The sequence below is a fragment of the Cherax quadricarinatus genome, unplaced genomic scaffold (genome assembly GCF_038502225.1).
Source record: "Cherax quadricarinatus isolate ZL_2023a unplaced genomic scaffold, ASM3850222v1 Contig489, whole genome shotgun sequence".
In the NCBI taxonomy this organism is placed as follows: Eukaryota; Metazoa; Arthropoda; class Malacostraca; order Decapoda; family Parastacidae; genus Cherax; species Cherax quadricarinatus.
Window position 1 is genome coordinate 143967 of NW_027195515.1, and position 13502 is coordinate 157468.

A 13502-nucleotide genomic window follows, 5' to 3' on the forward strand; every position below is an offset into this window, starting at 1 on the left:
TCCTGAACTTGGGCAGGCATGGGTCCTGAACCAGGGAAGGCATGGGTCCTGAACCTGGTCAGGCATGGTTTCTGAATCTTGGCAGGCATGGGTCCTGAACCTGGGAAGGCCTGGGTCCTAAACCTGGGCAGTCATGGGTCCTGAACCTGGGAAGGCATGGGTCCTGAGCCTGGGCAGGCATGGGTCCTGAATCTGCGCAGGCATGGGTCCTGAACCTGGACAGGCATGAGTCCTGAACCTGGGCAGGCATGGGTCCTGAACCTGGACAGGCATGGCTCCTGAACCTGGGCAGGCATGGGTCCTGAACCTGGGAAGGCATGGGTCCTGAACCTGGGCAGGCATAGGTAATAAACCTGGGCAGGCTTGGGTCCTGAACCTGGACAGGGATGGGTCCTAAACCTGGGCAGGCATAGGTCCTGAACCTGGGCAGGCATGGGTAATAAACCTGGGCAGGCATGGGTCCTGAACCTGGGCAGGCACGGGTAATAAACCTGAGCAGGCATGGCTCCTGAACCTAGGCAGGGATGGGTCCTGAACCTGGGTAGGCATGGGCCCTGAACCTGGGCAGGGATGGGTCCTGAACCTGGGCAGGGATGGGTCTTGAACCTGGGCAGGCATGGGTCCTAAACCTGGGCAGGCATGGGTCCTGAACCTGGGATGGCATGGGTTCTGAACCTGTGCAGGGATGGGTCCTGAACCTGGGCAGGGATGGGTCCTGATCTTGGGCAGGCATGGGTCCTGAACCTGGGCAGGCAGGGGTCCTGAACCTATGCAAGGATGGGTGATGATCCTTGGAAGGCATGGGTAATAAACCCGGGCAGGCATGGGTCCTGAATTTGGGCAGGCATGGGTCCTGAACCTGGGCAAGGATGGGTCCTGAACCTGGGCAAGGATGGGTCCTGAACCTGGGCAGGCATTGGTAATAAACCTGGGAAGGCATGGCTCCTGAACCTGGGCAGGGATGGGTACTGAACCTGGGTAGGCATGGGCCCTGAACCTGGGCAGGGATGGGTCCTGAACCTGGGCAGGGATGGTTCCTGAACCTGGGGAAGGATGGGTCCTGAACCTGGTCAGGCATGGGTAATAAACCTGGTCAGGCATGGGTCCTGAACCAGGGCCGGCATGAGTCCTGAATCTGGGCAGGCATGGGTCTTGAACCTGCACAGGCATGGGTCCTGAACCTGGGCAAGAATGGGTCCTGAACCTGGGCAGGCATGGGTCCTAAACCTAGGCAGGCATGGATCCTGAACCTAGGCAGGGATTGGTCCTGAACCTGGCCAGGCATGGGTCCTGAACCTGAGAAGGCATGGGTCGTGGATTTAGGCAGGTATTGGTCCTTGACCTGGGCAGGCATAGGTCCTAATCCTGGGCAGGCATGGGTCTTGGGCCTAAACAGGCATTTGTTCTTGACCTAGCAGGCATGGGTCCTATACCTAGACAGCCAAGACTCCTGGAAGTGGGTAGGCATGGGTCCTAAACATCGGCAGGCATGGTCCTGAACCTGGGCAGGCATTGGTCCTGATGCTGGCAGGATGGGTTCTGAAACTGGGCAGCCATGGGTTCTGAAACTGGACAGGAATGGCTCATGGACCTGTTCAGGCATGGGTTCTGAACCTGGGAAAGTATGGGTCTTAAACCTGGACAGGCATCGGTTCTGAACCTGGGCAGGCATGGGTCCTGAGCCTGGGCAGGAATGGGCCCTTAACCTTGGCAGGCATGGGTCCTGAACCTGTGCAGTCATGGCTCCTGAACCTGTTCAGGCATGGGCTCTGAACCTGGGCAAGGATTGGTCCTTGACCTGAACAGGCATGAGTCCTGGACCTGGGCACGCATGGGTCCTGGACCTGGGCAGGTATGGGTCCTGAACCTAGGCAGGTATGGGTCCTGAACCTAGGCAGGTATGAGTCCTGAACCTGGTTAGGCATGGGTCCTGAACCTGGGCAGGCATGGGTCCTGAACCTGGGAAGGCATCGGTCCTTGGCCTAGGTAATCATGAGTCGTGAGTCTGGGCAGGCTTGTATCCTTAACCTGGGCAGTCATGTGCCCTGGACTTAGGCAGGCATGGGTCTTTGACCTAGGCAGGCATGAGTTCTGGACCTGGGCAGGCATAGGTCCTGAACCTGAGAAGGCATGGTTCCTAAATCTATGCAGGCATGGGTCCTGGACCTGGGCAGGCATGGGTCCTAAACCTGGGCTGGAATCGGTCCTGGGCATAAGCCGGCATTTGTCCTGGATTTAGGCAGGCATGGGTCCTGGACCTAGTGAGGCATGGCTCCTGGACCTACGCAGGCATGAGTTCTGGCCCTAGCCAACCATGGGTCCTGTACGTAGGCTGGCATGGGCTTGGACCTGGACAGGCATTGCTCCCAAACCTGGGCAGGCATGGGTCCTGGACCTAGGCAGGCATGGGTTCCGAACATGGGCAGGCATGGGTCCTTAACCTAGGTCAGGTATGGGTCCTGGACCTGGGCGTGCATGGGTTCTGAATTTGGGCACGCATGTGTCCTGGACCTGGGAAGGCATTTGTCCTTAACCTTTGCAGGCATGTGTCCTGAACCAGGGCAGACATGGGTTCTGAACCTGGGCAGACATGGGTCCTGGACCTATTCAGGCATGGCTCCTGTACCTGGGCAGGCATGGGTCCTGAACCTGGGCAGGCATGGGTCCTGGACCTTTGCAGGCATGGATCCAGGACCTAGTCGGGCTTGGGTTCTGAACTTGGGAAGGCATGGGTTCAGGACCTGGGCAGATATGGGTTATGGACCCGAGAAGATATGGGGTCCTGAACCTCAGCAAGCATTTGTTCTGGACCCGGGAAGGCATGGGTACTTGAATTGGGTATTTATGGATTCTGAACCTGGGCAGGCATTGTTTCTGGACCTGGCCGGGCATGGGTCCTGGATCTGTGTAGGCTTGGGTCCAGGACCTGGGTAGGCTTTGGTTGTGGACCTGGGAATGCATGAGGCATGAGTTCTGGACCTAAGCAGTTGTGAAGACTTACTCAGCCCTGTAACAACTTCAGACAGTATTACCAAGGCTGGCTCCTCCTCTGGAAAATTAATGAATAGAAAAAGAAATAATAATTCACAAAGATAAACACTTTATTATTTAGTAATGCAAAGATAAAACATTGAAACATGAATGTGTGTCCTACTTGAAAGAAAAATGAAAAATGAAATGAAAAAATGACATTTGAATTCAACGCTAATATGTACAGTTATACTGGGGTGTCTGGTTGAGGTTGACACCGTCTTGTAGAAATTGTAGCCGTTGCTGATGATGTCGGGGGGGGGGGGGGTCACAGGTGTTGAGTGACAACCCAACGACTGGTTCTTCACAGAGTCTACAGCCTTGAATAGTCAGTTCAGATGACAGGAATGCAGGTTCTTCACTACTGCAAAGATGAGGGGTAGTTGCCTGCAGTTGACTACAATTAATCAGGTAGATAGATCAAAAGGTGACGTCTCAGGACTTTTTTTCAGTCTGTCTCCTTCAACACGTTTCTTTGGTTGGCAGATGACCCGAGCTGTCATTCCAAAAGTTGTGCTGGGAGCTGTGAGTCAAGTGATTACTGTTTGGTCCGAGCCCCACACGTCACCTTTTGGGGTGGAAAAAAGGGGGGGAGGGGATAGTGGGAGTTAGACTGACCCTACCTTAACAAGCAGCCGGCAATCAAACTATCGTCACCATGTACTCGCTCGCTGCTCCTATTTGTTGAACTTTTCCGTCACACTCCCCCATACCAAGACTTATAGTCAAGGAGTATAAGAAGAATAGGCAAGGAAAAAGTTCTAACACGTGGAAGTCGTGTAAGGCATCAAATCTTCTACTGACTGTCACGACTTAACCAGAGAAATAATTGGATGAACCATTGATATACACAATATGAAACTTAAAAGCTTGGAGTGCCAATGTCCACCTTAAGAGGCGACTGTTGGTTCCTTTAAAAGTTTCTAGGTATATCAAAGGTTTGTGATCCGTTTATAAAATAAATTCTTTTCCCAGAAAATAAAATTTAAGTTTTGAGATACCCCACACAAGGGCTAAACATCCCTTTTGAATGGTGGAGTATCTCGTTTCTGCAAGAGGGAAGTTTTAGATTTAATAATTATACAGGAACTAGGAGCGTGTGTATTTTGTGCAGCAAGCACCTGACACCTATTGCAAGAACTATACTTCTTTGTAACCTATAAGTACATACTTGGCCAAAAATAAGTGTGCTTGAGCTTATGCCATGTCTTACGATGGGCCAAGTGTTCGGTCACCGACAAATCATGAGCCATTTGAAGAACAGTCTCTCGACATGGTTTAGGAACAACAAAGAGGGAATAATCTATCACTGAAGAATGAGATTTAAATACAGATTTATATAAGATACCATTAATATATTCAAACTTATGAGATACGTATCTCCCGTGGATAACTTTGTTGTTAAAAGCTTGATTATGACAATCCCGAAGTGAAGGGCAATCGCGCTGTAAATTGGCAGTCATCCTTGGACATAAAATCTGGGAAAATAAAAGGACTTACTGTGGGAGAATAGGAGGTAGGAGAAGCCGGGGTTATGGTCTGAGCCCTGACGAGTGAACAGGTGATCTTCTTACCTCACTATCGAGAACAGTATCATCTGTTTCTACCCCCAAATGAACAGTATGAGGCAACGCATTGTTTCTGAACCTGAGCAAGCATTGTTTCTGAACCTGAGCAAGCATTGTTTCTGAACCTGAGCAAGCATTGTTTCTGAACCTGAGCAAGCATTGTTTCTGAACCTGAGCAAGCATTGTTTCTGAACCTGGGCAAGCATTGTTTCTGAACCTGGGCAAGCATTGTTTCTGAACCTGGGCAAGCATTGTTTCTGGACCTGGGTAAGCATTGTTTCTAAACCTGGGCAAGCATTGTTTCTGAACCTGAGCAAGCATTGTTTCTGAACCTGGGCAAGCATTGTTTCTGAACCTGAGCAAGCATTGTTTCTGAACCTGGGCAAGCATTGTTTCTGAACCTGGGCAAGCATTGTTTCTGAACCTGGGTAAGCATTGTTTCTGAACCTGAGCAAGCATTGTTTCTGAACCTGAGCAAGCATTGTTTCTGAACCTGGGCAAGCATTGTTTCTGAACCTGGGCAAGCATTGTTTCTGAACCTGGGCAAGCATTGTTTCTGAACCTGAGCAAGCATTGTTTCTGAACCTGAGCAAGCATTGTTTCTGAACCTGAGCAAGCATTGTTTCTGGACCTGGGCAAGCATTGTTTCTGAACCTGGGTAAGCATTGTTTCTGAACCTGGGCAAGCATTGTTTCTGGACCTGGGTAAGCATTGTTTCTGAACCTGGGCAAGCATTGTTTCTGAACCTGGGCAAGCATTGTTTCTAAACCTGGGCAAGCATTGTTTCTGAACCTGGGCAAGCATTGTTTCTGAACCTGGGCAAGCATTGTTTCTAAACCTGGGCAAGCATTGTTTCTAAACCTGGGCAAGCATTGTTTCTGAACCTGGGCAAGCATTGTTTCTGAACCTGGGCAAGCATTGTTTCTGAACCTGGGCAAGCATTGTTTCTGAACCTGGGCAAGCATTGTTTCTGAACCTGGGCAAGCATTGTTTCTGAACCTGGGCAAGCATTGTTTCTGAACCTGGGCAAGCATTGTTTCTGGACCTGGGCAAGCATTGTTTCTGAACCTGGGCAAGCATTGTTTCTGAACCTGGGCAAGCATTGTTTCTGAACCTGGGCAAGCATTGTTTCTGAACCTGGGCAAGCATTGTTTCTGAACCTGGGCAAGCATTGTTTCTGAACCTGGGCAAGCATTGTTTCTGGACCTGGGCAAGCATTGCTTCTGAACCTGGGCAAGCATTGCTTCTGAACCTGGGCAAGCATTGTTTCTGAACCTGGGCAAGCATTGTTTCTGGACCTGGGCAAGCACTGCTTCTGAACCTGGGCAAGCATTGTTTCTGGACCTGGGCAAGCATTGTTTCTGAACCTGGGCAAGCATTGTTTCTGAACCTGGGCAAGCATTGTTTCTAAACCTGGGCAAGCATTGTTTCTGAACCTGGGCAAGCATTGTTTCTGAACCTGGGCAAGCATTGTTTCTGAACCTGGGCAAGCATTGTTTCTGGACCTGGGCAAGCATTGCTTCTGAACCTGGGCAAGCATTGCTTCTGAACCTGGGCAAGCATTGTTTCTGAACCTGGGCAAGCATTGTTTCTGGACCTGGGCAAGCATTGCTTCTGAACCTGGGCAAGCATTGTTTCTGGACCTGGGCAAGCATTGTTTCTGAACCTGGGCAAGCATTGTTTCTGAACCTGGGCAAGCATTGTTTCTAAACCTGGGCAAGCATTGCTTCTGAACCTGGGCAAGCATTGTTTCTAAACCTGGGCAAGCATTGCTTCTGAACCTGGGCAAGTATTGTTTCTGAACCTGGGCAAGCATTGTTTCTGAACCTGGGCAAGCATTGTTTCTAAACCTGGGCAAGCATTGCTTCTGAACCTGGGCAAGTATTGTTTCTGAACCTGGGCAAGCATTGTATCTGAACCTGGGCAAGCATTGTTTCTGAACCTGGGCAAGCATTGTTTCTAAACCTGGGCAAGCATTGCTTCTGAACCTGGGCAAGTATTGTTTCTGAACCTGGGCAAGCATTGTTTCTGAACCTGGGCAAGCATTGTTTCTGAACCTGAGCAAGCATTGCTTCTGAACCTGGGCAAGCATTGTTTCTGAACCTGGGCAAGCATTGTTTCTGAACCTGAGCAAGCATTGTTTCTGGACCTGGGCAAGCATTGTTTCTGAACCTGGGCAAGCATTGTTTCTGAACCTGGGCAAGCATTGCTTCTGAACCTGGGCAAGTATTGTTTCTGAACCTGGGCAAGCATTGTTTCTGAACCTGGGCAAGCATTGCTTCTGAACCTGGGCAAGCATTGTTTCTGAACCTGGGCAAGCATTGTTTCTGAACCTGAGCAAGCATTGTTTCTGGACCTGGGCAAGCATTGTTTCTGGACCTGGGCAAGCATTGTTTCTGAACCTGGGCAAGCATTGTTTCTGAACCTGGGCAAGCATTGTTTCTGAACCTGGGCAAGCATTGTTTCTGAACCTGGGCAAGCATTGTTTCTGGACCTGAGCAAGCATTGTTTCTGGACCTGGGCAAGCATTGTTTCTGAACCTGGGCAAGCATTGTATCTGAACCTGGGCAAGCATTGTTTCTGAACCTGAGCAAGCATTGTTTCTGGACCTGGGTAAGCATTGTTTCTGGACCTGGGTAAGCATTGTTTCTGGACCTGGACAAACATTGTTTCTGAACCTGAGCAAGCATTGTTTCTGAACCTTGGCAAGTATTGCTTTTGAACCTGGGTAAGCATTGTTTCTGGACCTGGGTAAGCATTGTTTCTGGACCTGGGTAAGCATTGTTTCTGGACCTGGGCAAGCATTGTTTCTGAACCTTGGCAAGTATTGCTTTTGAACCTGGGTAAGCATTGTTTCTGGACCTGGGCAATCATTGTTTCTGAACCTGGGCAAGCACTGTTTCTGAATCTAGGCAAGCATTGTTTCTGAACCTGGGCAAGCATTGTTTCTGAACCTCGGTAAGCATTGTTTCTGAACCTGGGCAAGCATTGTTTCTGGACCTGGACAAGCATTGTTTCTGAACCTGGCCAAGCATTGTTTCTGGACCTGGGCAAGCATTGTTTCTGGACCTGGGTAAGCATTGTTTCTGAACCTGGGTAAGCATTGTTTCTGGACCTGGGCAAGCATTGTTTCTGGACCTGGACAAGCATTATTTCTGGACCTGGGTAAGCATTGTTTCTGGACCTGGGCAAGCATTGTTTCTAGACCTGGACAAGCATTGTTTCCGAACCTGGGCAAGCATTGTTTCTGGACCTGGGCAAGCATTGTTTCTGGACCTGGGCAAGCATTGTTTCTGGACCAGGGCAAGCATTGTTTCTGAACCTGGGCAAGCATTGTTTCTGGACCTGGGCAAGCATTGTTTCTGGACCTGGGCAAGCATGGGTCCTGGACCTGGGCAAGCATGGGTCCTGGACCTGGGCAAGCATGAGTCCTGGACCTGGGCAAGCATGGGTCCTGGACCTGGGCAAGCATGAGTCCTGGACCTGGGCAAGCATGGGTCCTGGACCTGGGCAAGCATTGGTCCTGGACCTGGACAAGCATGGGTCTTGGACCTGGGCAAGCATGGGTCCTGGACTTAGGCGATGACTCTTGACTTGGCCAAGAGATATGCCGTAGTGTGATCCAAGCTGTTACTGCTATGTATATTGTGTAGCATGTATACTAGTGTAGTATGTATATTGTGCAGTGTTTATCCTTGTGTAGTAAGTGTACTGCGTAGTATGTATACTTGTGTAGTATTTATATTTGTGTTGTATGTATACCTGGGTAGTATGTATACTAGTATATCATCCATGTACACCCGCAGACATTAAAATTACTGTTGACGCTGTGAGTTGCTAACCAAGAGTATACGTTACTCAGCCACTATAAGTCATGGCTTGGATACCAGGGTACCAGACCTGGGCCAGACACCTCACCAGTATCTCCCTAACAAACCGCTACTGCAGAGCAGACGGAGTTATCAAACTACCTGTCACTGTATCAAGAACACAGCACTGCACCTCTTGCTGAGGAAGATGGTTCCCAGTGTAACTTCTTCTTCAAGATGGTTCCCGGTACAAGCTCTACCTCATCAAGATGGTTCCTAGTTCAAACTATTCCTCATCAAGATGGTTCCTAGTACAAGCTCTACCTCATCAAGATGGTTCCCAGTACAAGCTCTACCTCATCAAGATGGTTCCCAGTACTAGCTCTACCTCATCAAGATGGTTCCCAGTACAAGCTCTTCCTCATCAAAATGGTTCCCAGTACAAGCTCTACCTCATCAAGATGGTTCCCAGTACAAACTCTACCTCATCAAGATGGTTCCCAGTACAAGCTCTACCTCATCAAGATGATTCGTAGTCCAACGTCTTCCTCATCAAGATGGTTCCCAGTACAAGTTCTACCTCATGAAGATGGTTCCTAGTTCAAGCTGTCCCTCATGAAGATGGCTTCTAGTAGAAGCTCTACCTCATCAAGATGGTTCCTAGTACAAGCTCTACCTCATCAAGATGGTTCCTAGTACAAGCTCTACCTCATCAAGATGGTTCACATTGCAAGCTCTACCTCACCAAGATGGTTGACGGTACAAGCTCTACCTCATCAAGATGGTTCCTAGTACAAGCTCTACCTCATCAAGATGGTTCACATTGCAAGCTCTACCTCATCAAGATGGTTCCCGGAACAAGCTCTACCTCGTCAAAATGGTTCGTAGTACAACATCTTCCTCATCAAGATGCTTCCTACTTGAAGCTCTACCTCATAAAGATGGTTCCTATTTCAAGCTCTACCTCATGAAGATGGTTCCTAGTAGAAGCTCTACCTCATCAAGATGGTTCTTAGTAGAAGCTCTACCTCATCAAGATGGTTCCCAGCACAAGCTTTACCTCATCAAGATGGTTCCCAGTACAAGCTCTACCTCATCAAGATAGTTCCTAGTACAAGCTCTGCCTCATCAAGATGGCTCCTAGTACAAGCTCTACTTTATCAAGATGGTTCCCAGGACAAGCTTTACCTCATCAAGATGGCTCCCAATACCAGCTCTATCTCACCAAGATAGTTCCTAGTACAAGCTCTACCTCATCAAGATGGGTCCTAGTACAAGCTCTACTTTATCAAGATGAGTCCCAGTATAAGCCCTACCTCATCAAGATGGTTCCCAGTACAAGCTCTACCTCATCAAGATGGTTCCCAGGACAAGCTTTACCTCATCAAGATGGCTCCCAATACCAGCTCTATCTCACCAAGATAGTTCCTAGTACAAGCTCTACCTCATCAAGATGGCTCCTAGTACAAGCTCTACTTTATCAAGATGGTTCCCAGGACAAGCTTTACCTCATCAAGATGGCTCCCAATACCAACTCTATCTCACCAAGATAGTTCCTAGTACAAGCTCTACCTCATCAAGATGGCTCCTAGTACAAGCTCTACTTTATCAAGATGGTTCCCAGGACAAGCTTTACCTCATCAAGATGGCTCCCAATACCAGCTCTATCTCACCAAGATAGTTCCTAGTACAAGCTCTACTTCATCAAGATGCCTCCTAGTACAAGCTCTACTTTATCAAGATGAGTCCCAGTATAAGCCCTACCTCATCAAGATGGTTACCAGTACAAGCTCTACCTCATCAAGATGGTTCCCAGTACCAGCTCTACCTTATGCTGCGCCCATGTGACATTAACCAAGGAAAATTCCTTCCGACCCTTGGAGTTAATGCAAAATGAAGCTCTCAGAATTATTCTTGGGTGTCCCAAATCTACAAAGGTTCTTAATATGAGGAAGGAGCTTGGTATTTGTAGTATCAGTGATAGGATTATTGAAATTAACACTACTCGGTATTAGAATGTTGAGAAATGAACCAGACTCTGTCACAATGAACCAGACACTGTCACTAAGAATCTTACTAAATGTCGAAAAGTAAATACACCCGGATCAAAATGGATTTTGAAAACCTGTAATTATATTAAGTTTTATAACCCGCATGAACTGTATCACTGTAGGCAACAAGAGCATTTCATCCCTCCATGGAAGATGTGTTCATTTAATATCACATACCTGCAAGTCCCTCCCAAGAAGCTCATTGCTAGTAATCCCTTCCTTAAATCACTTGTTAGAGCAACTGCTCAAGAAGAAATTTCTCGCCTAGCTGGTGGTAGTAAGTTATCACAAGTTGTATACACTGATGGATCTAAACAGGAGTCTTCTGACAGGGCTGCATCTGCTCTTGTTGCCACCTCCCTAGTCAAGAACGATAATAAATTTGTTGAGTAAGGTATAATAATTAACAATTGGGCGTCTACATTGCAAACTGAATTGTTTGCTATCCTGATGGCGCTAAAGCTAACTTATGACACTGAGCTTGACTCTATCATTATTACTGATTATATGTCATCATTGAAGGCTCTTGACTCATATAATGACTCCAACAACATGCTTATTGGAGAAGCCACGTATAGATACTAAAGAATGCGGGAAAAAGAAATTAATGTACAATTGCTATGGATCCCATCACACACACTGGATTACTCCTTCATGATAAAGTTGATATGTTAGCCAAGAAGAGTACCCAGAAGAAAAATGTAGAATATAACTTTGGTATAACTGTGTCTAGCATTAGAAATAATATTAGGAAAGTAAATAATAAAAATAAATGTTATAGGAATGCCGTTAGAAGCCTGAGTAGATCTATAACCCACTATGATAACATGAACGTAGATAAGTATGTTTATGGAGCAACTTGCAATGTGAACAGACTCACTGATGTTGTAGTGGCCAGGCTTAGGCTTGGTTACAAGTACTTCTGACAGTTTGGGAGACACACAGATGATGATCAAACTAAATGTAAATTATATGATCAGGCATATGGTCACTCTCTTGAACACTATGTGCTTAATTGTCCACTTATTGAGGAATACAGAGACAGACAGTATAATAACCTATGTGACATGTCAAGATATCTTATTAATGAAAATAAGATAACAAATATACTAAGCAAATTTCCTAAATTAGCTTGTAACAGATAATTGAACTGCTGATATAAATCTAAATGTACACCTACAGCCCTTTTGGGGCCTAGTTCCTAGGACTTTTGTGTATCCATATGCTCTTGCGCTACCGTCCACAGGATGGATGTGGGGTGCACAATAAACTTGCAACTTCAGTGGCAAAATTTAAAATTTAAATCCACGTCACTATTATAAGTTCTGTTATTTTTACCTAAGTGCATTATCAAAAAGTTTATAAATATTTATTTCATCAATTCTATTAAACAAAACAAAAATGAATAACTGATTTCACCCTTTTCCTGGTAAATAATGACAAGCCTCCCCAGGTGAGTTGTTAACTGTGGTGGTGCGTCGGGGAGAGGGGCAGCAGACTGTACAAGTGTGGGACTGCTTCACCAACGAACAAGACTTACTAGTGAACCTCACAGATAGTAACACCCTACAAGTTACAACTAATGAGTACATCAACGTTGCTTACGACTGTCCTAACAGTAAGTTGTGAGTGTGTGTGTGTACTCACCTATTTGTACTCACCTATTTGTGGTTGCAGGGGTCGAGTCCTAGCTCCTGGCCCCGCCTCTTCACCGGTTGCTACTAGGCCCTCTCTCTCCCCGCTCCATGAGCTTTATCAAACCTCGTCTTAAAACTGTGTATGGTTCCTGCCTCCACTACGTCATTTTCTAGGCTATTCCACTGCCTTACAACTCTATGACTGAAGAAATACTTCCTACTATCTCTCTGACTCATTTGTGTCTTCAACTTCCAATTGTGGCCTCTTGTTTCTGTGTCCCCTCCCTGGAACATCCTGTCTTTGTCCACCTTGTCTATTCCACGCAGTATTTTATATGTCGTTATCATGTCTCCCCTGACCCTCCTGTCCTCCAGTGTGGTCAGGCCGATTTCCCTTAATCTTTCCTCATAGGACATTCCCCTTAGCTCTGGAACTAACCTTGTCACAAACCTTTGTACTTTCTCTAGTTTCTTGACGTGCTTTATCAAGTGCGGGTTCCAAACAGGTGCTGCATACTCCAGTATGGGCCTGACATACACGGTGTACAGTGTCTTGAATGATTCCTTACTAAGGTATCGGAATGCTGTTCTCAGGTTTGCCAGGCGCCCATATGCTGCAGCAGTTATCTGATTGATGTGTGCTTCCGGAGACATGCTCGGTGTTATACTCACCCCAAGATCTTTCTCCTTGAGTGAGGTTTGCAGTCTTTGGCCACCTAGCCTATACTCTGTCTGTGGTCTTCTGTGCCCCTCCCCCATCTTCATGACTTTGCATTTGGCAGGATTAAATTCGAGAAGCCATTTGCTGGACCAGGTGTCCAGTCTGTCCAGGTCTCTTTGAAGTCCTGCCTGGTCCTCATCAGATTTAATTCTCCTCATTAACTTCACATCATCTGCAAACAGGGACACTTCTGAGTCTAACCCTTCCGTCATGTCGTTCACATATACCAAAAATAGCACTGGTCCTAGGACCGACCCCTGTGGGACCCCGCTCGTTACAGGTGCCCACTGTGATACATCATTACGTACCATGACTCGTTGTTGCCTCCCTGTCAGGTATTCTCTGATCCATTGCAATGCCCTTCCTGTTATATGCGCCTGATGCTCTAGCTTCTGCACTAATCTCTTGTGAGGAACTGTGTCAAAGGCCTTCTTGCAGTCCAAGAAGATGCAATCAACCCACCCCTCTCTCTCTTGTCTTACTTCTGTTATTTTATCATAAAACTCCAGAAGGTTTGTGACACAGGATTTGCCTTCCGTGAATCCGTGCTGGTTGGCATTTATACTCCTGTTCCGTTCCAGGTGCTCCACCACTCTCCTCCTGATAATCTTCTCCATAATTCTGCATACTATACACGTCAATGACACAGGTCTATAGTTTAGTGCCTCTTTTCTGTCTCCTTTTTT

General features: G+C 47.3%; 1 protein-coding gene across 1 annotated transcript in view; it reads left to right on the forward strand.

Annotated features, from left to right (window-relative positions):
* Positions 1-12690, forward strand: part of LOC138850996 (uncharacterized) — a 72550-nt gene extending 59860 nt beyond the window's left edge. Inside the window, exon 3 of the mRNA XM_070080469.1 lies at positions 11912-12690. Coding sequence (XP_069936570.1) covers positions 11912-12087 — 176 coding nt within the window. The 3' untranslated portion in view covers positions 12088-12690. The remainder of the gene's footprint in view (positions 1-11911) is intronic.
* The last annotated feature ends 812 nt before the right edge of the window (positions 12691-13502 follow it).